Source organism: Ptychodera flava, chromosome 17 (genome assembly GCF_041260155.1).
Source record: "Ptychodera flava strain L36383 chromosome 17, AS_Pfla_20210202, whole genome shotgun sequence".
NCBI lineage: Eukaryota > Metazoa > Hemichordata > Enteropneusta > Ptychoderidae > Ptychodera > Ptychodera flava.
Window position 1 is genome coordinate 32,141,013 of NC_091944.1, and position 26,580 is coordinate 32,167,592.

The following is a 26,580-nucleotide window of genomic DNA, read 5'->3' on the forward strand; positions in this document are numbered from 1 at the left end:
GTCGATTTGTTTTCTGATACGATCTAATATGGCTGCCAGATGGCCATTTTATTACAATTTTTTCATGTACAGAGCCATAACTCAGACATGTTTCAACCAATTTTATTCAAAGTTGGTACAAGGACATTGACCAATGTCATACATATGCACATCAATTTGTTTTGTGATACGATCCAATATGGCCGCCAGGCGGCCATTTTATTACGATTTTTTCATGTACAGAGCCATAACTCAGACATGTTTCAACCGATTTTATTCAAAGTTGGTACAAGGACATTGACCAATGTCATACATATGCACATCAATTTGTTTTGTGATACGATCCAATATGGCCGCCAGGCGGCCATTTTATTACGATTTTTTTCATGTACAGAGCCATAACTCGGGCATGTTTCAATCGATTTTATTCAAAGTTGGTACAAGGACATTGACCAATGTCATACATATGCACATTGATTTGTTTTGTGATACGATCCGATATGGCCGTCAGGCGGCCATTTTGTTATGTTTTCATGTACAGAGCCATAACTCAGGTATATCTCAACCGATTCTATTCAAAGTTGGTGCAAGGACATTGACCAATGTTATAGATATGCACGTCAATTTGTTTTGTGATACGATCCAGTATGGCCGCCAGGCGGCCATTTTGTTACGATTTTTTCATGTACAGAGCCATAACTCAGGCATATCTCAACCGATTTTATTCAAACTTGGTACAAGGACATTGACCTATGTCATATATATGCATGTTGATTTGTTTTGTGATACGATCCAATATGGCCGCCAGGCGGCCATTTTATTACGATTTTTCATGTACAGCGCCATAACTCAGACATATTTCAACCAATTTTATTCAAAGTTGGTACAAGGACATTGACCAATGTCATAGATATGCACGTCAATTTGTTTTGTGATATGATCCAATATGGCTGCTGTGCGGCCATTTTGTTACAATTTTATCGTGTACAGAGCCATAATTCAGGCATATCTCAACTGATTTTATTCAAAGTTGGTACGAGGACATTGACCTATGTCATACATATGCACATTGATTTGTTTTGTGATACGATCCAATATGGCCGCCATGTTGCCATTTTTTTTACAATTTTCCATGTCCTGAACCATAACTCAGACATGTATCAAGCAAATTTATTCAAAGTTGGTACAAGGACATTGACTTATAGTATAAATAATATGTACTTTGATTTGTTTCTCGATATGGTCCGATATGGCCACAGGGTGGCAATTTTGTTTTGTTTTTTTTTTCATGTCGAGAGCCATAACTCTGGCAAGTCTCAACTGATTTTATTTAAAGTTTGTACCTGGACATTGATCATGATTTATGTCATACATATACATGTTGATTTTTTAAACAGTAAGATCAAATATCGCTGTGTGGCGGCGATTTCGTTACGATTTTCTCATGTACTGCGCCATAACTCAGACATATTTCCACCAGTATCATTCAAAGTTGGTACAAGGACATTGACCTATTTCGTACATGCTTGTCAAGTTGTTTCACATCATGTAAGCAGTATCATGTCAATTATTGACTTTCCATAATTAGGCTGATATGTCAAGAAATACTGCATCAAATTTCATGACACTTTGTACAGATGTTAAGCTCACATTGCTTAACAGTGAAAAAGACATTTATCAGTGTCATTGTAATTAATTTGTAATTGCATATGTAATGAACTTTCATAATTAGACTTGGAGTGATATATCCACAAATACAACGTCAAATTTGATGAAACTTGATACAGATGTTGATCTCATAGTGTTGTAAATACTGCATTAAACTTTATGAAATATGGTACCGGTGATAATCTATTAGTGTTAGGATAGTATGAAAAAATGTTTTGCAACATCCTGTCAACTAATTCCCAGTTGTCTCATTTAATGACCTTTAGGATAGTGGCCTAAATTGGTTTTATGTTTTCATCACCATGGAACTCATTCTTGGCCATTGAGTGCCATCTGTATCAAAGTATTTTTATCACAGACCTAATAAAGAGGACTCTATCCTCTCTGAGGACCTGTAATCAAAGTACCCATTAACAAGTGGGGACTGTGTCATCAACGATGACTTGTTTCTCAAAGGAGTTCGTCAACTTGGAAGTGCCGCAATGGTTCAATATTATGTGAGATTCTCTTGGTGTATAACACTGCTCAGTCTGTATTCTCGTGTAATAGGATCCACTAAAGGCAAACTCGTGTTCTTGAAATGAATGATAGAGCAGTTATGGAAGTGAATATGACGAAGACCCAGTCTTTCGAATAAAAAACAAGAATTAAACCTTGCGTTGTAAGAAAGGGTCAGATGAATTTGGCTGAGTCTGATTGCATTTTGTGGTCTGCGCGAGTCCGAACAAGATAGTAAAAGAATAGCATCGCATTGACTTCGGGATATCTACGACCTGAGTCATTATAGATGTGAATAGATGTCAATGATGTTTCCCAAAACCTTTAAGGCATTGCAGTGAACTGGTCTCTACAGAACAGTATTCTCGTCACCGGTAGAGCAGTAAAAGTATATTGAGGTATTAATGTGCTCGCGTATTGTTTCAAGTGCTGGAACATGTACAGACAATTAAGTATGGAGGCTTATTCGTCGTATATCATAGTTATGCTCAAGCCTTTTTATCTCTTGCAGAGATGGGCATGGTTGACAGAGAAACTACTGGATTTGCTGTTACAAATATGCCAAGAAAAGTCGTTTGGAGATATCTGACCCAAAATGACTTATTTAGTGTTTACTGGCGTATACTTCACTCGACTTCGCGTACATTAATTACCGGGAAAAGCCTTGGTTTTGATAGCATTTTATTCGCTGAACGTGAACAAGATATAGCAAATGCTGGAATTATGTTAAAGGCAAGTGAAGAGAACGTCGCGGCCGTAAATGAAGGTCTTTTGCACTCAAGATTAAACATGTCTGAGATTACACCAGTTGTTGGACAGTTTCTCGCTGATTCTGGATTTATTCAGAATGCCAGTGAAGAAGCAATCGAACTTTCTGGCAACAAACCTGAAAGGAAATACTCAGTATGTCAACATCACAACGCCGCCGCCTGTGGAATCTGATAAAAGCTATTGGACAAACAGCTATGACAAGCAAAGCAGTGGTAGATGCGTTTGTGATAAACAGCACAGGGATCGGACTTTTGAAGGTTGTTCTAAGATATGTATACGGAAATGCTAAAACGAATGAAGTCGTAAGTCACATAGGAAATAATTATTTGCAACTTTTATTTATTTATTTATTTATTTATTTATTATTTATTTATTTATTTATTTATTTATTTATTTATTCTAACTCTTATAATGACAAATATCCTATAAAATCACAGCTCATTGTTCGACGGTGCCCTTTTGATCATCATGAATGTTTCAACAGTTTCTTTCGGTGATTTTAGAGAAGAATATTCTTCCAGCTTACGAAACCCCTGATGGCTCTTGCCCATTAGCTAATATTTTTCAAAATTTTCACACTTCTATACGCTATTTCAGTTCTCAAATACCTATTTGAGAAATTCAGTCTTCGTAGATTTATGCTGTATTGGTTTGAGGAATAGTTTTGAAAGTATTGACAGACTATATAAATTGCAGCACATATTTTGGTACTTTTATCTGTCAATGATAAATTGGAGAAAATATCGTCAGAGCATCTTTAAATATAATATTTACACTGATTGTTTTCGACGGTATGGAAGATTTCTTTTTGACCGACTCACATTTTGGGCTCGGAGTCACATTTTCAACTTTCGTACCAACAACTTTTGAACTCCCATTCCAACATTCCCACATCGAAGTCAAACCACCGGCGTTTTTCTTAGCGGCTTTCAGTATTTGTGTAGGCATCCCTAAATTGCTTCGTTCATTGCATTCACTAAAACGAAATGCATGTGTATTCATGGCCATTCTACGTCAGAACGCGTCATAGATACGTCACGTGACGTCATCGGATTTCTCGGGTTATCCCTGTGTGATGCGCTAGAGAGTCCATGCAAATGGTAACCGATGCAGTGCCGTTTTTAGCTCACGTGTTCACACAAACCTTTAACCCTCGTTACATGTACAGTATGTGATTGGTTCTTGCCTTAACCTCGAGCTCATTACATATACGGTATGCCATTGGCTCTTCCAAACTATCCTCTATATGGACATTACCCGGACTGCTTATTAGGGATATTTATCCTCATTGACATGACCAAAAATAATGAAACTTGCTATGTACATTGAAGATACTATGATATAACATTATTGGAAGTTAATAAGCATTTTTACTTCAGGCAATTCCTAATTTGCATATTTAATGAACTTTTCTAATTAGGGATATATATCTCGATTGACTCAACCAAAGTTGACGAAACTTGCTAGGTACATTGAAGATACTATGATACAACAATATTCTAAGTCATTAAGCATTTTTACTTCCGCCAATTCCGAATTTGCATATTTAATGAATTTCTCTAATTAGGGATATTTATCTGAATTTACTGGACCAAAGTTGATGAAACTTGCTATGTACATTGAAGATAATTTTTAAAGTCGCTAAATTTTTTTACGTCAGCAAATTCCTAATCTGCGTATTTAATAAAATTTCCTAATTAAGGATATACATCTTGATTGACTCGACCAAAGTTGACGAAACTTGCTATGTACATTGAAGACACTATGATTACATTATTCAAAGTCATTTAGCACTTTGCTTCAGCAAATTCCTAATTTGCACATTTAATGAACTTTCCTAATATGGGATATATACTTGTATTTACTTGATAAATGTTGGTGAAACATGCTATCTACATTGGTGATACCAGGTAAAACAATATTGAAAGTCATTTTGCATTTCCATGTCGTCAGGTAATTTATAATTTGCATATCTGATGATGATGTGGTTGGCATTGTTCGTGTGTTGACCATGAACAATTCAATGAAGTTGCAAACATGTGGCAAAAGTTGAATTTATACACAAAACTGCAATATGTGATGAAACATGTGAGCATTTTCAGTTTATACTTGGGTATCCCCTGTCGATTTTAATCACTGCATATCCTTCGCCAGGATAGCTGCCGATCCGGTTCTGTCGCGAATTTCGGTCTTCATCACGAAATCGATGTTGAATATTTACATATTTACATTATATTAAAATACGTTATGCTTTTATAAAAAGTGAGGATAAACGTCTGCCCATTCATGGAGCATGGCTATCTATTCTTTAGAGACTGATTCATTTTCAGACATTGAACGTATTTATGAAGGACATTTGTTTACAGTTTGACTGTATCTAATTATTTGTCGAAATGTCAGCATTTCGGCAAAGTCGCGCATTCTGAGTACTTTGCCAGAAATATGATATATTTCTGGCAAAATTTAAATCAAATTTGAAAGACTTAGATATGTACAGCATATAGGACACCCTTAGCAATGATGAGACGCGAATCATATAGACACAAGAAGATGAAAAACAGCTGTCTAACAGAAAGTGATTTCAGGTTCCGATAGTAGATAACTGAGCTGTTTTATGGATAGAAACTAAGTTGAATTGTTCGAACATGCGCGGAGATAAGGTCGGCAAGGGATAACCAGATATGAACGAAAAATGCTCACGTGTTTCATAATCTATTGCAGTTAAATATTTTTAAATCATAGTATCTTAATATACATACCAAGTTTCATCAACTTTGGTCTAGTCAATTTAGATATATCCCTAATTAGGAAAGTTCATTAAATATGCAAATTAGCAATTATCTTTCATGTCACTCCTTTATACCTTTCACGGCTAACATATCCTGTGTTATCAACACATGTAGGAAATGTAATCAAATTGTGTTGCAGCCGTTTTCAATGTTTATCCGTTTTTTCTGAAATCATTAATTATGCAAATGAACAAAAGTATTAACCCACACGCACCAAAAACTAATTAGTTCTTGCCATTTGCAAACTTAATCTCTGTATTTGATTCTGATTTGATAAGCCGTTTTTGAGATATCGGGCCAAAAGACTGGTGCAGAGACACACAGACAGAGAGACTGACAAACACACAGACAGACAGACATCGCTGCAACATAAGCTCACTGTGTGAACACGTGAGCTAATGACACCAGCTCATTGTGGTAGGTCGCATGTGACTAGCTTGAAGCTCATTTTGATCGTGTTCGCCCTCTATGAATTAGTCAAAAATAGGAGTTAGTCAAAAATAACAGTTCGAAAGTTGAAAATGCGACAACCCTAGTCCAAAACGGGAGTTCAAAAGTTGAAAGTTTAATGCAAGTAAAATATTGAGGGATTTGTACAAGTAATGAATTCGATCTTATTCAAAGACGCAACGTTTACATCCCAAAACAAGTTTAATCGTGCCAAATACATTACTCTTTCTTGAAACAATAACCTGGACATGTCATATGGATTTGGATTTAACATTGAATTTCATGATTTCTAACTTACAAATTAGACAATATACCTCTATATTTCCCTATAGGAAGCAACGGATTTTGTACGTGACGTTCTCAGACTCATTACTGCAATTGCACACCATGGTTACGGAGAGGAAACGATTGATGACACTACCGTTGATTTGCTCTGTAAGATGGTTCAAGAAGGTCGTGAAATTGACGTCAGCATCAGCAGATGGGCGGTGACCTTTCTCGCAATCAACCATGCATTGATCAAACGAGATAAACCCTCAATAAAGTTACCCACCGCTATTAACTACTCGGACCCAAGTGATGGCGTCGAATTTCTGACTCTTTTCGCTGACAAGTTCAGAGTAGCAGTAGGGGGAGTAAGGGCGCTTACATCATTCGCTGACTACCTAAGCGAAGACCATCCTTTGGAGTTCATCCGGCAAGACATAGCGTGCATGATAGAGCCGATGCAATCAGCCTCGAAGGAATTATACCAGCAATTCGCATGAAGCTCACACTCCTACGCTGGCTAGCTTGGTACGCAAAATACAGTGAGAATCTCTCTCGTGAGTTTTTTAAATCAGACATAGTTCGTCTTCTCCTTTTTTTGTTGACGAATGAAAATATCCAAGAAAGATACAAACAACTGGGAAGTATAGATGTGTTTGATTTCATTAGTTACGGAATTCAGTTATGTGAAATATAAAGAAGTTGAAGGCTGCGTTCACAAATAACGGTTGGTTAGGGGGAGCTGGAGGAATCTCGATTGAAATCTTTTTTTTTTTCAAATCCCCCTAAGTGCCCTAAAAAATTCAAGTCCCCCCGTCTATATGATCAAAATTTTTCTAGTCCCCCCCCCCCCAATTATAATATAGCCGCATACTATTAGGGATGCATGCAAAGTAAAAATAGACATGTCTTTGGCAGTTCTACTCGCAGATGTTCGACACTACCTGTTACTAGCAGTTTGTAGATTAATATTCCTATAAGGCAAGTTCTGAAATTGATTCGTTTTTAAAAGCATCAGTGAATTGTTTGTATTAAGCAGTCTAAGCTGACTAGAGTTCAATGGAACCTGCTGAAGAGCACACAAGATGACGATCATGAGAGAGTATGCAAATTGTGAATTCCTTGCTAAATTTTGCCAAATTTTGAAAAACTGAGCACAATAAACCATGATCTACCAAAATATTTTTTCAAAGTACTATACATCATAAGCCTAAGAATTAGACTCAAAATTAATAATATTGGAAGATTAAAATATTTCATAAAATAAACAATAAATCTTCATTCACTCACGCATTTTTTTCATTTAAATTTGTGTAATTACTGTTCAAAGTTTTACTTTTGTGCTATTTTACAATGAGAATGTGAAAATTTAGAAAATCAAGCATGGTGACGTACGTTGACCCCATCTTTCTTCTTTAATATTTGATTATTCTCATATGCCAGAATTCCAAAATCCCTGATAACTTTCAAGTTTCCTGGTTTTCATATCATGTGTTGCTCTCTGGTCTGATCGTATGTACAAGTATATTTCACTGTCATGAGCATCATTTGACAAAAACTCTTCTTCAACTACATCAGAGTCAGAGCTACCTCTATCACTGCCGCTATGCAGTTACAGTGACACTGTAGTAGCAAGGCAGTAGCTGTATTATGACCATTATTTTTGTTCAGTTTATACAACTGTGTTCTTGTTCTACTCCCTACAGCATGTTGAACTGTATAGTATTCAGCTTGCTAACACAGCCTGTGTATTGTACTGTACATTCGTATCATTGACAGATGACTTTCAGTCTAGATTCTAATTCAATTATCATCCATTACATATTTTTTATATGCAGGGTTTGTCGACAAACTGAATATTGTGTGTTTCATCATGCTGTAGGCAGACAACAAGAAACTGTATTTGATATATTGCATAGAAATATTGAAATAGTTATCAACAGTTGCAGCTTCAGCCCCATCCCTAGGCCAACTTGTTTGGATTTTTACGAAAAATCATACATGCTTAGATTTTTTCAAGATAAAGTCATTAAGTATGACAAAATGTATCTAGATTCTGTTTTATTGTTACTAACATTAGAACAATTGAATGACATTAAAATGTTATTCATTTTTAATGAATTCCCTGACAAACCTTGGTATTGTGTAATGTAAAGGTCCAAAAATTTTCAGGTCCCCAATAATAAGCAGCACAAAACTTTCAAGGTACCCCTTCAGTACCCCCAAATTTTCGATGACCATCCCCTGAATTCCTCCAGCCATCCCCCTCACACTTTTTGTGATAGCAGCCTAATGCAAACAATTTTGGAATGAAGACATGAATGTGACGATCATTAGTGAGACTTTTGATGCCACAAGGATATATCTACTTACCTCAAATGTTTAAATTACAGCAAAGAGCTTGGCAAATTGTATCAGTGGTATATATCATACATTGTCTATATCATACTGTAGTTGTAAATATTAATATTAGCAGACATGTTGAATTTCAAACTTCCGTTGCCCTACATACATAGACATAACTTGTCAGAGGATTATCTGACAGAAGAAGGCTGCATATGTACTTGTGTCTGAGGTAGGGCCATCCCGTTGTTACGGTGTGTTATTTTCACCTCTAAGTACTTGCCACTTTTGAAACAAGTTGAGAACAGATATAACCAAAGTGTCTGGTGTATATGACTGATACAACAACATCTGGTGTAAAGTCATCGTCAAATTTTCCCCTTTCTTGCTGTAAACGAAGTTGCAATTACCTTCTCGATTGCATATATTAATGTTTAAATGTAATATTTTTGTTCTTTTTCGCAGAATTCAAGTCTGCCCAGTCTTCTGGATGATCTCCTGTTTGTGATATTGCAATTATTTTCTCTTCCGAGCAATGTTGAGTTCATCGACAAGATCCATACAGGGAAGATACTTCCAAAAATGCTATCATATGTTCAAGGGAAATATAATCACCCCGGTCCAATGTTGCATGTTTGGGAAATCCTGGCAGTGATATGGTCTTCTTCACGCAAAACCTGGTCAGAAAAAAGTGATGTTACCCAAGATCTCATAACTGACATAGCGCTCTCACAGTTGCAACTCCCTGAATTTGTACCGGTTCCTGCATTGCTCTACCCTGATCAACCAACACTGAGTACTATATTACCAAACATAACGTTCATTACAGCCCAAACTATTGAACAGAACGCTCCTATTGAGGAATGGCTATTTGAAATGCAAAACGCTGAAGTATTTGCTAATGGCTTGTGCAGAGAATTGTACAATTTACTCACGGGACTGGAGGAAAATCACCCAGTATCAAGTTTCTTGATACCAAATGCACTTGATTATTACAGCATGTGCAGCAGTTCGAGTGAGCTATTCAACAAATGTCTACTTACTAGCAGATACTTCACACGTTTCGTTCAGAAGCTGTCACTTTTACAAGATCCAGTCTTGCCTGATGACAACCAAGTGTGTAAATCTTGTTTCTCATCTGATAGTTAAAGTTCTTTAACACTTTGCTTTGCTCGCTGCAAGTTTCATTGACTACGATATCATAGTCATCGCTACCAGAGATTTTCATCTCTGGCTGCAATATGTTACGATCAATGTTATGTACAGTATTCAGCTGATTTGAATATTCAGGGTGGCTTCGGCCCTTTTGTTGTTACAGGGATTCAGTATTCTTGGTCCTCTTTTTTCTTCCTCTTCTTCTATCGTCACTGTCGATATGTTTTACAACATGTTTACTTCCTTAATTCTGCACTAAATTGCCTGTAGGATTCACTGTCAGGCAAATTGCTTTTCCAAGTATACCAAATGTGTCCTTTAAATGGCTTATTGTTGTGAAAATCGAAAATTTCACCCCCCCCCCCCCCATAGAGTTAACACAATGATAGCGGCCATTTTGAATTTTTAATAGCCCGGTAATTTGTTTCTCTAGCATCAATTTTGCACGATGACCCCTTGTTTTTCATTGATTTCGAAAGGGAATGGTTTAAAACAGTTTACTGAAGGAAAATTTGTGCGCAAGTTTAAGTCTTCGATATGAACCGCAATCTATGGTACCTTGACAGAGTATGCAAAGACTTATATTTAATATATTTCTTATACATCACATTCTTATACCAATACTAATTGGCAATGAAAACCAAAGTTATACATACCTATATTCCAAAATTTTTATTTCCTATGATATTTTTTGCGCATATGTTTCGTACAGAAGAGTTCGATATCAGTAATTTGACATCATAAACTCTGAACAAATGCCAGGTCTTTGTTGAACAGTTAATTTGCACGTAAATCCCAGAACATGCAAGGAACCTTTCAATTCCGCTGGTAAAAACTGGGGTAAGTAAGTCTCTGCCGAAACAAAATGTTAATAAGACAGATAGTACATACCTTATCATTGACTGACTGCAGAGGCTCATGCAGGGAATGTTTTGGACACTGAAAAGTATTTTATGGTGGACAAAAAGGTCAAGTTACCCTCTCTTCTGCGCTGTGTGTAAAAAGCATGCCCCCCTCTTTTTGCAGTCTTACAATCTCAGAGGGATATCCATCTTGACTTTGCCACCATCCTAGGGGCTTAAAAACTGAACTTTACCATACACATTGTTCATGTAAAAACAGGCGTGCGATAATGGTTGCTCTTGAATTGTGCCAGTTGATGTAGATGCCTAAAGTTTCGGCAGATTTTCGACATACAAAATGCTCGAACACATTAAAATACATGTATCTTTACATTACAGATCCGAAACAATATCATTGTTGCGTTTCTCCGATTGTTACTGATCTCTGCGAAATATCAGCGGCAAGCGCAAACCATGGCAGCTCCACCTTTCACCGATGTTCTACAGAAGTTCACGTCACATAAACAACCTGACATCCAGTTTTTCTCATTCGCTGTATTGAGTCAAATTGCTTGTCAGGGATACATAACGACTGAGTCAATAAACCGTCATGTTGAGTGCGTGGAAAATTTACAGCAGGTTGCCATCCCATTGCTGAGAATGTATTCTTTGTATGAAGAGTTCACTGGTTTGACTCCAAGCACAATTTTAACTCCTGATATAATCCTCCAATATCTCATAGATTTAGCCTGGAACGATAACAACAAGGTTCTAATCTTCTCACTATTTTCAAACTTTTGTCTCGGAGAAGTCGTATATGTACCTTGCTGTAACCGTTCCAAGGCACTACCTTGGGAAGTAAACACCATTAAAAACACAGTCTTGCTGTCATGGATGCTAGCCATGAATAAAGATAACGCAGAGAGCATTGGAAAAGATAGAATACTAATGGATGTCTTGTACTCGATATGTAAAGACTCTGAATCAGAAATCAAAGACGATGCGTACTGTGCCCTCCTGGAGATTACCGGTAAACGTCATTATACTACTAAAGACTCTGAACAAGTTGGTAAGTTCATGATTATTATATGGATCAGATTTCATTAAAGCACTTTTCGTTTTGCGTATGAGTGAAATTAATTGTACGTAGCTGCGATTTTGTTATTAGGCTCCGTCGTTTCAGTGATACAATGTTATATACCAACGCTTTGAAAGACTGGTTATATAACCTATTGCATATTGACGTTGACCCTTTTCTTAATTACCGTCAAGGACCGTTCGATGTGGCACTGATGTCGTTCAACAAAGAAGAACAGTCTGCCATCCGAGTTAACGTCTGATTTCTCGAACAAAGGGTACAGTGTCGGAAGTGTTTGCCTTTCTACCTCTGCTCCTCAGATTATTGAAACTATCGATAATACAGAGTTTGTCATCTTTCTGTTTGACCAAAGAACAACGTATTCGGCAATGTGTCGAACAGGTAGGCCTAATGGATGTTCACGGTATACAGCGAATAAAATAATCACAAACATACACATAGATACACAACTCCCCCCCCCTCTCTCTCTCTCTCTCTCTCTCTCTCTCTCTTCTCTCTCTCTCTCTCTCTCTCTCTCTCTCTCCGGTACATAGTCCAGTTTAAAACCTTTCTTTATCCCGATGCGAGAACTTTGACATAGCCATTCATAAAAAATGTGGGATGTCCTTCCTCTGAACATTTACAAAAAAAATATATCTGATTTGATTTTACATAAACTTTGAATAGCCTTGCTGGTTATCTGAAGATTGTTAACATTGAACTTTAAACACCATTTCAGCGATGAATTATTCACAGAAGATCGGAAAACCTTCCATCGGTGTTTTCCTCAGCGACATCGAGAAGGATAGCTGGGAACACACTATGTCGCCACAGAACAAAATTCTAGCCACAAGTACCACAGAAATCGTTCCGAAGGTACTCAGCGTAACATATCAGCACTTAGCAAGAGTACAGTTGCCAGTAAGTTTCCAGGACTATTCGCAATTTTCCTTAAGTCATACTTTAGTGAGGATTTCGGGTAACACAAATCTGGGAATCGAAAAGTTACACTATTGTTTCACTATTTTGTCAATTTTGCAAATAGTTTGACATGATCGAAATATGGATAACATACACGATAAGATGGGAGGTACATTTACTTAATTCTTCGTATCTGTAATGATATACAATACTTCATCTCGAAAGCAAAATCAGTGTCTGGATTTTCAATTTAGTCCAGCCATGCTATAACAGATCGGTAGCATTTTCTGGCTTTGGTGTGTAACTAGAAGAGTGTTTCACTTTTTTATATTGATGTAGACACCTGATCGCTCAGTCGAGAGGGCGATTGTTGAAAAGTTTCAAAAGTTTGCAGCCGCTTGCAGAGTTGGGGAACTATTCAACGAAGGCAACTTCTTCGGCAGCGTATTCGACAGCGACGGCGGTTACCTGAAAATACCAAACAAAGATGTTATCCTGACAATTCCACCAGGAGCTGTCGAAGATGGAAAGAGACAACCAGTCTATTGCAATGTTACCGCCTACAAGTACGGTGAAATCCATCCAGGAAAGGTAATACTTACTCCACTAGTGCACTGTGGTCCAGATGGAGCGAAATTCAATAAAGATGTGCTGCTCTCCTTTCCGCACAGCGCCGTGGATGAGAATTCTTGGAATTTCACCGCCATGACAAAATCTGGGGAGAGTAAGTGGGAAAGCTGGGGTAAATGATGTACTGGTGAAAGATGGTTCGGTGTTTCTCTTCCTTGACCATTTCACCGATTACGTTGCGGAGGCAGATCCAAAGGACAGCGACGTCGACAAAGCTCAACGACGTATCACAATCGGTGCAAAGGGTACCTTTGAAGGTGACGAGTTTTTTCGGGTCCATGTTGGCGCTTGGTACGATACGGAATCGGCAGCTGGTGGAGCTGAAGCCAAACAGGTAAAATATATTAGTGTGTTGATTTCACTTATTTGTTAGGGGAGCCAATTTCGGAATCTCTCTGTGATTTATAAGAAACAACCACATGTATAGACTGCAATATGCCCTTTATACTTTTAACAATAAATGTGCTCTTATTTGTACTCTTTATAGTTTATACCAGGTATATCTGGTATATACATTGACTAAAGGGTAATCATATTGTAAGGTAATCGGACCAACGAAACGTTTCAGTGCCATTTTTTCGGGAGTCATCAGTGATATAACATTTGTCTTAAGGGACATATTGTGCCCAACCACATATGCACCCAACTGCAACATTATGGTCGTTATGTCTGTCTCAAAAATTTGCAGGGAACTGACAAGTGGACAGAATATAAACCCTACAGTGTCGCGATCCACGATAGAATATTGAAGATACAAATTAATGACGTTAATGAAAGTAAATGGCGGCTCTTGGGAAGTAGTAAACAAAAGGTAACGCCAAATACATGAATTCAGATATTTCTTGCTGATGTATTTGCTTTGAAGCTTTGTTGTACATACAGAAATGTTTGATGTTTGTCTAAAACTAAATATTACTTTGTGTCTTATAGTACAATGTGTAGTTAAATCTCTCTCTCTCTCTCTCTCTCTCTCTCTCTCTCTCTCTCTCTCTCTCTCTCTCTCTCTCTCTCTTGCGCCTTCAGGAAATAAGTATCGGGGATATCGCCCAGGAGGGTCGCGTCGCCGGTGTAAGCACACATATGAGTACCAGTCACCTGACTCCAAGCCTCCACGCTCGTTCCATTGCACAGTCTGTGTATCCCTCGATGTGTCCGACAAAGAAACGGAAATCGATCTATTGGAACGTAGAAAGAGCACCAGTGTAAGTATATGTGAATGAAGCTTTGCTTTTTATTGTCACTCAACTTTGTTCACTATGTGACAACAGTCAGCTTATTTTGTTTCGTCACCACGAGTGCTCCTATTTAGCATTCCTCGTGAATACCTCCAGTAATGTAAGGACGTCAAAACTGTTGAGGTGCCAAGTGACTCACTCTCTTCTGGTTTACTGCCTGAAAGTTTCAATGTATTTTCCTTCTTTAAGCGGTTGTTGTATCAAGCCTTAAAAATTAAATATAATTGTTGCTCTATCCCGTTTGTCTACTGTAGGCTAGTGAGTCAGCCTCAGAGCAAGAGGCGACAGGGACAGTATTCCCGAATTATTTCGTAACTGGAATGACGATTGGAGCCCACTCGACAGCAATATCAGTTCCAATCGATGGCGATTACTTTGTGAGATAATGGATGTCAAACGTGGTAATGGAACAGATTGGGAAGGGTTTGGTGGTGAATATGGACTGAATCCCTCTCAATTGGCTACCATAGGAGGATCGCGAAGTCCGTTCAATAGGCTTCTCTGTTTTTTCTTCCATGTTAAAATTAACATAAAAAATCGTTCTCTAAAAGAATCACTGCTTGAGTTAGAAAGATCTTAAGACGATCGGGAATGAACAAGCGGCTGAAGTCGTGCGAGATGAAATAGAATACAGGGAGCAACTTGAGGATATGCAAAATGGAGACAGCAGTTCAAAACAAAGCCCCCGCCAAACTTCTCCGTCTCTTGAAGTTAGTGAATTTAAAGAGGAGTCGGAAAAGAGGAAATGAGGCCTCAAGGGTTCTTGCCGAGAGGAGCGTGAATGATGAACAAGAATGTCGAATATTGCACAGAAAGCCAGGCACAAACTGCTGTCCTGTCTATTGTTTAATTTTTCAACAAACAATGTAATTTATAACAATGTAAATCATATCAACAATGTAAATCATATCTGATATTTTTCTATAGAAATTAAGAATGTAAAGGAATACCTTTACTCAATCCAGTTTATTGACTTAAAATTCCCTAACAACGGAACTGCCCACTACGGCTGTTGTACCAACAGTGTTTTCGTTTTTTAATTCCGTTTCGCTGAATTTTATTGATAAATTGGGGAACAGTAATATTCTAAAAATGTATCGCCACAATAGAGATACCGTACATAGCCACACACAGATCTGTATAGAACGTAAGGGACCATGATTACAATTACCCATATATTGATATCTCCAATCTTCATGCATTGATTTGAGCCAGGGGCATCTTTCGTTCTGCATTTCTATAGTGGATGTCGGTCGGGCAACCACTTTTTCGTCATCAAACTGTAGGTGGTCGGTAAATTAAAATAAATGAATATCTATCACAAACAGGGGCATACACTATGGCCTATGTATGCAAAATGCACACCAGGGGGCACTTTCCCAAGTATGTCACTATGTGTGATGTCAGTGTGTACATATACTGACCAAATTTATGACACACTTTGTAATCACATGTAAACAGTATCGGTGAGTAGCATGTTTGATGAGATTCTATAGAAATAAGTTGCACAATGGTACAGTATTTTTTTACATTGTGTTTAAGAAATTTTTCTCGTCAATTTTGATAGTGATTTTGTTCTTTGTCTTTGAAACACACAAAGTTATTTCTTTATAGATGAGTGAGATCTGTCATTTTATTGCATGGTGATGCATTTGTTAAATTACAAGGGTGAGCAAATCAATAATATAGAAGTTCAGCACGACCCAGTATTTCTCCAGGACCAGAGGATGTTCCATTCTATACTACCCGATGAATGCTGATCGGTTGTACGATTGATACAGAGTCCATAGGACTCGAAAGTAGACTGCATGATTTAGTATGAGATTGCTACAAAGACAAGCAATTTTGAATGGATTTGCTAAGCCCAATGATATTCTTGTCATGTTTCTTTAATGCTGTTTGGCTTTTGTTGATTTATCCACACCACAAAGATAACATCACCTGTTCCTCGTTGCTGACACCATATCCTGACAGTTCCAGCTTTTTTAATTCTCTATTTGCAGCTCAATATGACAAATGGTTGCGATGAAAAATAGCATGGATGTAGCACCTAGACATCCTCCATCATGAAATAAGTCACTATTTTGTTGATACCGTGTGGCGTAACTATTCGCTGTGGTTTCAATAAAGTGGAAGTGAACGGAATCTAAACTTTTTGAAATGAATCTATACGAGCAAAGCAGAATCACAGAAACATGACACTCTGACAATAGAACAACAGGTCCCCTTGTGAGTAAATTAATATCAACAGCAGTTCAATGTTTTCATTCATTACTTTCTCTTTCGAAACTTTGTTTGATGTACATTTATAAAATTCAGTCAAAAATTCCGTTGTTTTTCACATTTTGTGTACTTGAAGTAGTTTTGTCGCCAACTATTTTGTTTTGTGTCAATGTAAACATGTTATTTGCTAAAGTGTTACCAAGAAGCTAGTCATGTCGCGCCCAATTTAGGAGACATAATAACATGGTTGCAAAGTCTTGGTCTCGCCTGCAGTATGCATAGGATAAGGCCTTCATACGAGACCTCTTCATGAATGTAAAAGTCGACCCGTCTTTTGTCGAAGCCCGAAGTCGCCATGTCTAAATTACCGTACTATATGCACAAGAAGAGTTATACTCCAAGAGTTTTATCCGACCTAAAAAACTAAAACTCAAAGCTGACATATTTTGTCACTTTCTAACAACCAACTTGTTTCGTTGCTTGCTTCTATTTAGTCTTACGAGACTAGGGCACATCAAGAAAGCGCTACAGATTTGGTTGCACCTCCGTCATGAGCACAGCGTGTTTTAGTATAGGTACGGTTCAAATCTGATATTAAAAATTTTAATATTGAAGAAAATTTTGGGACATATGACTTTATAGCCTGGTAAGATTCCGAAATTTAGCTTCAGTGGCCAAATAGTAGTTTTTTCATTGCTGATGCAAATCAATATAGCGATCGTTCTAAATAAAAAAACGTCATCTTAAGAATTAAACGTTATAAGCAATGTGATATTATTCAGAAATTTTCCAAATTTGAATCCAAATATTTTACTCCATTTTTAAACTTGATCAACACAAAAGCGAGACCGCAAACATTCCACTGCGTCATTGAATGATGAAAAGTTACCAGAGAGCTCAGCGGTTTATATTTGTAAAGGCATGCTTAACGAGACGGGCAAGAAAACTAATAAACCCGAAGTAATGTAACTCAATACGTTTTCAATGTATCTGTACTGTGAATCAACTATAGCCACCTTATCTACTCCTGAATCCACGGCCTGTGTACGCTTGGTGCGTTGTAATTGTCGACACTCGTTGAATTCAGTTGCCAAAGTGCACGTCACACTTGCACCATGTTGACAGACCATGTAATAGACAATTAAATAATGTTTATTGTGTATACATAACGAAACTTGTTGAAACGTGGATCAAATATTAGTGGGAAATATTCACACAGTTGCCTGCATTGACGTTTTTGATGTTTTTGCTGCGATTAACCCTTGTGTATCTAATCATTAAATTTTTTACAATTTATGCAATGGGTGTATCGTAATTTATAATTTAATTATACAAATACAAATATTAATTTGTTTTCTTTCGAGAATTGCGCCGTAGCAAAAATAGTCATTAATAGGCACGTGTCTGAATAAACTTGTTTTGTTTGTTTGTTTGTGGAGATTCTTGTCCTGTTATTATTATATCTATTCTGTATGGTCTTTAACAGCTGACATAATTAGATCATAAAAAGTCTCCATACAGTACTCCTCACCGGTGACACTTGTTAGGAAATCAATCCAAAGAAATAGCTACAAATCGGATTTTAGATTTTTCCGGTTGGCTTTCTTAAAACTGTACATCTCTCTATGTGAAATGGCAACCTTTTGTTATGCCTTGCAATAATACAGACATGGATTGATGATCAGAGGTTATAATGTTTTCTCCGACCTCAACGCTTACTTTGCCAATGTTTGACAGACACAGGTCAAGAAAATTGCTCCCTCTTGTTGGCAGTAAACAGTCCTGATTGATATTGAAGTTTTAAATTACTTCATACAAAAAGAAGTTGCTTATATCATTTGGCGTCATACACACTTGCTCTGATGTTGATTTCCATGTAATATTTGGAATGTTGAAATTTCCAACAACAATCTATGGGAGGCCAGACTTTTGCACATTTTCAATGACAACAATAGTTCAGAAGGTTATGCACAGTCGAAGACGGTGGTCTGTACTATGTTCCAACAAGTAAGCTCCTATATTGCATTTTTACTTCAACCCAGATTTAGTTAGATTCAAAGTGTGACATTCGTTTGGCTCCAAGACAGAGATTTACTCCAACAGCTCCACCTCTTTTTCTCCGGGTCTATCATGCCTGACAATTGTAATTCATCAAAAATGGCTTTAAGCAGATATCGGTGAAGCAGACTACATCGAACGATTGAGTATGAGTGTGTGTCCATTGCAACAGTTGCGATCCATTAGCATTATATGCTTCGCCTTAGGATTCGATTTACGGTGCATCTTCAAATGCTCTAAACTGAAAGATTCAGTCGTGTGCGGGCGCTCCGGCGCACTGCGACCTACGACCCTTCACTACTAAAGGGTCGTAGGTCGCAGTGCGCCGAGCGTCCGCACACGACTGAATCTTTCAGTCTACAACTTTTCAGTGAAATTCCAAAATCAAATTTCTTGCACAACCATGGACTTGTAACCACTCTAGTCTAATCAAGAACAATAATGTAAATAATCCAGCATACATAAATGCACAGATTTATCTAATTTTGTACTGAAAAAAAATTATTCATAGTTTCATCATAGACCGCCATGCATAGTGAATCGACATTTTGGTGAAATTCCAAAATCAAATTTCTTACACAACCACAGACTTGTAACCACTCTAGTCTAATCAAGAACATTAATATCAATAATCAAGAGTACACAAATGCAAAGATTTACCTATTTTTGTATTGGAAAAAACTATTCATAGTTTCATCATAGACACCATGGATAGTGAACCAACTTTTTAGATGAAATTCAGAAATCAATTTCTTGTACACAAATGCACGTTTTACTTCCCAATTCAAGCAAAGTACATTTAAATGCATTATCAAACATATATATACAGATACAGCATGTTTTGTGGGGGAAAATTGTCAATAATTTGCCTGATAGACTCCATGTATTATGATTTGATATTTTTGAATGAAGCACTAAATAAGCCACATCTTGCCTTCTATAGTTACACAAAATATGGTGACCCTCCCTCAAATGTATGAAATACCATATCTCTTCAAAAATTCTTGCGTGATAAATTGCGGCTGTCCCTCCAAAAAACGCCCTCTGTAATTTGTCCCTAACATAACAATTGAACCAACTAAAAATTAGCTGATACTGTTTCAGTTATTCTTGAAGAGAATACCGCAGTGTGTGGGGGGAGGTCAAGTTTAGAATGTCGGGCAAGGGGGGGGGGGTCACATTTTAGACAGGAGGATAGGAGAGGGTCACATTTTGCGGTACTTGTGTGCACGAAATTCCCCCGGCCAACCCCCTGTAATTACTGAAGGTTCCCTTACCGTCCGATCCAATTCCCAGGCAAAACCTCGTCCTTCTACTGACTGACAGCGACATGGCAGTGTGAATACACAAGTGAAGTGTTGCACTGCACTTTGAATGAACGACCCTTGATCCTACCAGTGCCGTTTTACAGGATCACAGCAAGTAAAACCATCGTAAATAATTACCTTTAATATGTAATCTGAAATCACAGGGAGTGCATATAATTTTTATTTGACCTAGCACAGGCGACAAAATAAAAATGTTATTTCTTTACAGCACTTTCACTTTGATGAACTAATTCTTCTGTTGGGTCATCGACGACATTAATCGTTGTGGTACCACTGTAACGTTCGGACTAAAGGTCGAGATGCTACTTACTATTCTGTGCATGACTCAGTGATTCCTAGTAATAACAGAGTTCGCCATTGATTCAGATTTCTGAGAAACAGCAAGGTTAACGTATTCTTGCCATGTTACGTTATGTACCTGCTTGCCCGGTGCAGATCCAGAAAGTCGGATCAATCGCGGATCGCCGAAAAGCTGATGAAATTCATTAACGTTCTACATTCGAAGCCAAACCAGTCAAGAATTGTTTTTCAATCCGTCTTTTATGGGACATAAACAATTTCATGCCCTTCCGCTGACATAAAAACTTTGAGGGAGAAATCAACTTATCGTGTAACGGTCGATCGATCCTACGGTACACAACAGTACACTTAAACACATGTACACTTTACGTACAGTGCCTGATGGACCCTAGGCCTTTTACGTTAGGTAGTCTGATTTGTAATGAAACGATTGTACATTTGCATTTAAGTCAACTGCTACGTGATGTCAATCTGAATGTGCCATTGTGGACAAAGCAGGGCACAACGCGAAGTATTTAGAGCAGACGTTCTGTGTGTTTGTTTTTCAGATTCCGACTAAAAACCTATCCACACGCGGGCGACAAACAAAGAATTTGTTTTAAGGCAAGGGTGAATCCTACCTTTGGAGCATATATTTGTCGTTTGTTCCCCTTATATAAGGTGCCTTAAAATAAATTCTTCGTTTGTCGCCCGCGTGTGGATAGTTTTTAGTCGGAATCTGAAAAACAAACACACAAAGTCTGCTAGAAAATACGGCGCGTTGCGCCCTTGTGTTAACTCTTTGGGGAAAAACTTTCGATTTCGAACAACTGAGACGGTAAAACGTTTTCTTACACCAAGAGCTTTAAATGAGCCCCGCAAGTAATAGATCAGAAAAAGAACTGTAAAAGTTTGAGGGTCCGAATATCTATTTCCGAGGTGCGTTCTACCCTAAATGGAACAATGTGATCAAATCTCGCTTTGAAATGATTTATTATCCTAAAAAGAACGAATTTCCTCCCTCCTACCTCCCAATCGCTATAAACGAGATTTTGAAACTATCACATTTGTGTTTGTAGGTTCATATTAGCAAGCATTACGGAGAACCAGATTACATCAGACAACGTTGACGTCGCGGTTTCCCCTTCATTCATTCAGTCCAGTTTTTACTTGCCTTTATTATTTTAAGGAGCGGTACTGTTTACAGTTTTGCCGAACTTTTATACCATGATTTGATAGTTTGCACAAGATGTGTAATTTGTATTCCAGAAGAAAGGTCAGCAATTTACTCCTTGTGATATAGGGAAAATTACGGCCTTCAAAGAAATGAAATGTTCGGAACAGTATATGAATATCACGTTTATCAACGACAGTCATGGTGCTAAGGTCACGCAAAGTGCAGTGGTCAGCCGTTTATTTTGTCTATGAGTAGATCATCCCGCGGCCGGCTGTCATTTTACTGTTCTCTGCTACCCTCGAATGGAAACAGTTCTAAATCACCCTATATCACTTTCAGTGATATTAAATATGTGTTTCGTTTTAATTGAATATTGTCAGGTGAACAAAGAGTAGCAAGCTAACATGACGGGTACGGGCTCTGAGATACTATTTCATATGATGACTTTGGAGATCCCCTTGATAGAATAGTTCATCATTCATCTAGTGATTTCAAACAGCGCGAATTGCCAAATACAGCGGGAAACAACCAACACGTATTTTTAAGTTATATTTCTCGGTGACGTAAGTGTAATTTTCCACATTTTCCTAAATTACATTGTTGTCGCTTGCTGTTTCCACTTTTACGCAGACACTCCTACACAGTCAACTCAGTGGTAGTGGTGTGCAAACCAATTCATCAGGCCACGTCATTAAAACGCCACACTGGTAGCTGGTGATTTCGAATTTGTCTAGCCCTGCCGGACGTTCATAGGATATATTGAGCACCTCCCGCAGGTGATGTTCATGTCAAGATCCTCACAGAGGTAAGCTGACGAATGAAAACGAAAAGGGGATGTTGCGGTAATGTCAGCGTCTGTTGCTTTTTAGTATTGGAAAATATAAGTATGGCTTAAAACTCGCTCGTGCCGCCATTTCATTGTTTGTTCAAATGTAAAATTGCAGCTTCCTGTTTACGAAACGAAAAAACCCGTATTCAATTTTCAACTGCTAATGGACGATTTATTCAAAGTAGATAAAATAGTCTCCTAAAGGCTTTCTTTTCTTCATTCTAGTCACCGTCGGTGATAATCAAAGTCAGAAATTAATGTGGATAAAAGACATCTCAAATTTACGTTAGTGTCACTGGGATGACGAAACACTGTGGGAAGTGAAAATGGTCTGAACAGTACCGCCATTTTGCTTATCAATTACAGGACAGTTCTGTAATGGCAACTGTACTGCCAAAATGAAAGTAGTCGTAAGCTGATTATAAAGAGCAATATCTTACAGCTTGTTATAAATGGCGCATGAACCTGAAATGGTACATAACCTGTCCCCTAACTCCCAATCATTCGTTCAGAATAAGAATTATCCAACTTTCACTTTATGTGTGTCTTAGCTAACAGAGTTCACTGTACCTTCCCACCACTGCTGGAAGTCATTATAACAAGCCGCCTCTAGACGGTCAAATTACACCAGCATGCCAAATGTCGCTCCAAGAATTTTTTCGTAAAAATAGTCACTGTCGTTTCTTCAAGACCAGTCGATAGTTCACCGTAATAGACAATTCGGAAGGAAACAAAATGCAGGCGCGTTATACATGAATACTGCATGCATTTATATTACAATTCGTCAGTATACTAAGGTCATGCAAAGTACGGTACACACTGGTCGCCTGGTTATTTTGTCTATACAAATACCCCGGGAACAGCTGCTCCTTTATTACCATGAGCAACCTTCAAGTAAACACTACCATGATGTCATGATAGTTTCCCAACTGAAAAATTGTCGATAAGATTAACGAAAGAAGTATCATAGAAGGTTGACATTTATAGTAGAAAAATTAAGATACTCTCGACCACGGCAGACAGACACACAAGAAAAAACATGTCAGCTTAAATGCTGTTAAGAATACTAGTACCTGTAGCCCATCGAAAGTTGTTTTATTTTTTTCATTTAAAAATCAGAGGAGGTACTCAGCAACATACTCGTCTTACAAAACCTCATTCACTTGAGTAGTAAAATAAAGGTGGTCAACTGTGATTAATAAGAATTTTACACCCCATTTTATTCATTTATCTACATGAAGCGAAGGAAAATTTAACCATCCATGTAACTAAAGTATGACCCTGACCTATATACGAACTCACGCATGCGCAACAGCTGGCAGCTGGTGCAGCAGTGCATTGTCCTGAACTAAGCGGGGAAATTCCCTGCTGAGTCACACACAACATGTTTATACATGTACGGGAAATTCCGTGTGAGTCATCACCATCAAACTAGCCTATATAAAGGAGCTTTACCCCCGTTGTCAGTCCGGCCGGCCGGTCGCGGAGTCTAGCTGATGTTGAACACGAAGTTCCTATCGGTACGAACTAACTTTCATATCCATTCAATCCATAATATCGTAGATATCGCTCCAGTGGCGGACTAAATCCTTCTTGTTTTTGTATTTCTAGCGCCTGATGAAATATGTTCTGAATAAGTTCTGACCCCGGATCTCTGTTGTTGCACCTTTTTCTTGTATTTGTGTAAGCAGCTGTTTATATTGAACGTAATAATGTTTATATTTCTCTCGTCTCTTTGCATACACCCGTTTTTCCTTGTATTACATCAATAACAACACCTGGTATAGGAGTTAAGGCTAACAGTACCGGAACTGTTGGAATTGCTGCTATTACAGCAGAGCTTACAAGAATTCCCTTAGTAATATTGAGAGCCATATCAATTCGACCCATTAATTTATAACTTCGTCGATATGCAGCACTTGTTCTTTCTATGTAATCAGCCAATTGTTCAACGCTTTCAACAACTGAGATGTGCATTTTTACTGTATATGTAAGGGGGATAAAAAATAATTGTAGTAATATAGAAATACAATATGGCAGAAGGAGGAGAAGATATACCACTCCAGGGTTTAGATGATGCAAATGTAAATGATGATGATGATGCTACTGCTGAAACAACTTTTTCCTATGATGATGATACCTTTGCAGAAGCCGATCCTTCCCAGGCTGGCTCACGCGATAGCCCGTAGGTGGATCCTTGCGACTAGACATAGAGTAGAACTTACAAAGCAAAAGGCTGAAGTACTCTTAAACAAATATAGAATTACTAATCCGTATGCACGAACCGAATTGATTTTAAATGCTGAGATTGAAGGTGGTGAACTGTATTATAAAGAATCAGAGTTACAATGGATAAAGGAAGTAGATTTTTAGAGAAATCCACATTAAGGGGGAGGAAAGGAGGATCTGAATTTATAAATGAAGTATACAGATGGAGTGGAGTCGAATATCACTCAAGCGCAGAGCCCGAATTTGTAAGTTCTACATTGTATTCTGAAGATGTGAAAAATGATAAAATACCGGCTGAGAAGATGACGCCAGAAGACATGGGTATATACAAAGATAAACTGACAGAGTTACGGCAAGATGCTTCTGGTAATGCAGATAAAATACAAGCTTTTGAAAATAAAATCGAACAATGGAACAATCTAAACCCTGAATATAAAGCTATTAATGATGAATTAAGGATTGCGAATATGCGTCTTGGCGAGCTTAACAATGAAAAAGTTAAAATAAGGCTAGAGAAAAGAGAAGCTGAAAAACAGTTAAAGGATCCTGAAACGAGCACCCAAGGAAAAGGAAAAGCCGAAAAACTACTAGCTGAACTCATAACAAGAGAAGCTAAAATTGACAATCGAATTGAATACGAAAATGGTAAGATCAGTGAGGCACGTGAAAGTCTGGCTACGACTAGGTCTCTTCGTGATGTAATTTCTGATCCAGAATTGTCACTCAGGCTGAAGCTGACAGAATTATTTAAACGAAATGGTATAACAATCGCTGCAATACTGACTGCCCTTGGAATGACAATATCAACAATTGCCCTGGCTGTGACTAGAGGAGGAGGGGGAGGAGGGGGAGCAGGGGGAGCAGGAGCAGAACTGGCGGGTCTGGTTCAGGTCCGCCCAAAGTATATACAAAAGCGAAAGAAATTGTAAAGCAATTTGGCGAATGGTTAAAAACCTTGGCTGCAAAAAGTGCTGCTGCAATACCAGGTTTAATCGGCTCCCTTGTCATTTTCTATTAAAAACAGCAGGATCGGTTGTCGGATTTGTTCGGAGAACAGCTATGGATATTTTTAACTGGTTTAACATTAGTCATTATAAATAAAATTATGTATTAATATATGACACTCCCTACGGCATCGACATGTTTGGTGAAAAGAATATTGCAAAGTTTCTTTCTAAAAATAAAGACCTGTTTGGTTTCTCTGTCGAATTGGAATGGTGCAAACTCCGGCGGGTAAATCGACATATCCTTCGAGCAAATCCAGGTGTCCGACTCAAAGATGATAATCTATATCATAACATATTAGCTTTCGTGAAGGAATGTCAGAAGACTAACTTCTTTAAGCGACTAGAATTCATAAACGTCTTTCAGGAGATTGACAATGATGAAATGGAAGTCCAACATCTACAAGAATATTGGGTTCTTCGATTGATTCGCGACACAGGCAATCGATTTATCTTTCAGGCAGACGGAAATATTTACGTAAAGATGTGATTTTTTCTTCTAAGTCATTATATACACGAAGTGAAACTTAATTTTCTTTTAACTGTAATTCTTTTTTTCTTCTACTATATACATTACACGAAAATGGGGTACGATAGAACATTATCACCGACTTTCACCAACCGAATACCGAATGGAACAAAGTCAGAAAGAACTCATCACGTGATTGCTCATAATCCAAGTGAGGCAGATCCAGGCCAGACACTTATCATACGATGTCCAAAGTTAGAAAGCGGAGTACTCTTAGTTCCAGATACTTTCGACCTGGTTTTTGATCTCGAAGTAACGGGAGATGAATATAACCGAGTAGTACAAAATGTTGCAAAAA

General features: G+C 37.9%; 1 protein-coding gene and 2 long non-coding RNA genes across 5 annotated transcripts in view; all 3 read left to right on the top strand.

Moving 5' to 3' along the window:
* The window catches only part of LOC139116538 (uncharacterized), an 11,037-nt gene extending 7,824 nt beyond the window's left edge, over positions 1-3,213 (top strand). Inside the window, exon 5 of the long non-coding RNA XR_011548336.1 lies at positions 2,657-3,213. This is a non-coding gene — a long non-coding RNA (uncharacterized lncRNA). The remainder of the gene's footprint in view (positions 1-2,656) is intronic.
* Positions 1-26,580, top strand: part of LOC139116081 (uncharacterized) — a 93,713-nt gene that overhangs the window by 22,843 nt on the left and 44,290 nt on the right. The gene's annotated exons all lie outside the window — the stretch shown is intronic.
* Positions 6,493-18,283, top strand: LOC139116080 (netrin receptor UNC5B-a-like). Of its 3 annotated transcripts, none has more exons than XM_070678596.1 (9): positions 6,493-6,979; positions 9,231-9,881; positions 11,162-11,831; positions 12,035-12,242; positions 12,580-12,761; positions 13,101-13,725; positions 14,080-14,202; positions 14,415-14,593; positions 14,881-18,283. In XM_070678596.1, exons 2-4 carry the CDS (start codon positions 9,348-9,350, stop codon positions 12,100-12,102), a joined length of 1,272 nt encoding a protein of 423 aa, XP_070534697.1. In that variant the 5' UTR covers positions 6,493-6,979; positions 9,231-9,347; the 3' UTR covers positions 12,103-12,242; positions 12,580-12,761; positions 13,101-13,725; positions 14,080-14,202; positions 14,415-14,593; positions 14,881-18,283. The 3 variants fall into 2 exon arrangements, with proteins under 3 accessions (XP_070534697.1, XP_070534699.1, XP_070534698.1); XM_070678597.1 differs by having other exon boundaries at positions 6,493-6,950.

What these genes read in the sequence shown, in the direction of transcription:
- LOC139116080 (XM_070678596.1), top strand. Translation starts at nt 9,348, where the DNA reads ATGCTATCATATGTTCAAGGGAAATATAATCACCCCGGTCCAATGTTG. An exon ending in TCTTGCCTGATGACAACCAA is followed by an intron (nt 9,882 to 11,161) that starts GTGTGTAAATCT and finishes TTTACATTACAG; the next exon opens with ATCCGAAACAATATCATTGT. An exon ending in TAAAGACTCTGAACAAGTTG is followed by an intron (nt 11,832 to 12,034) that starts GTAAGTTCATGA and finishes ATTACCGTCAAG; the next exon opens with GACCGTTCGATGTGGCACTG.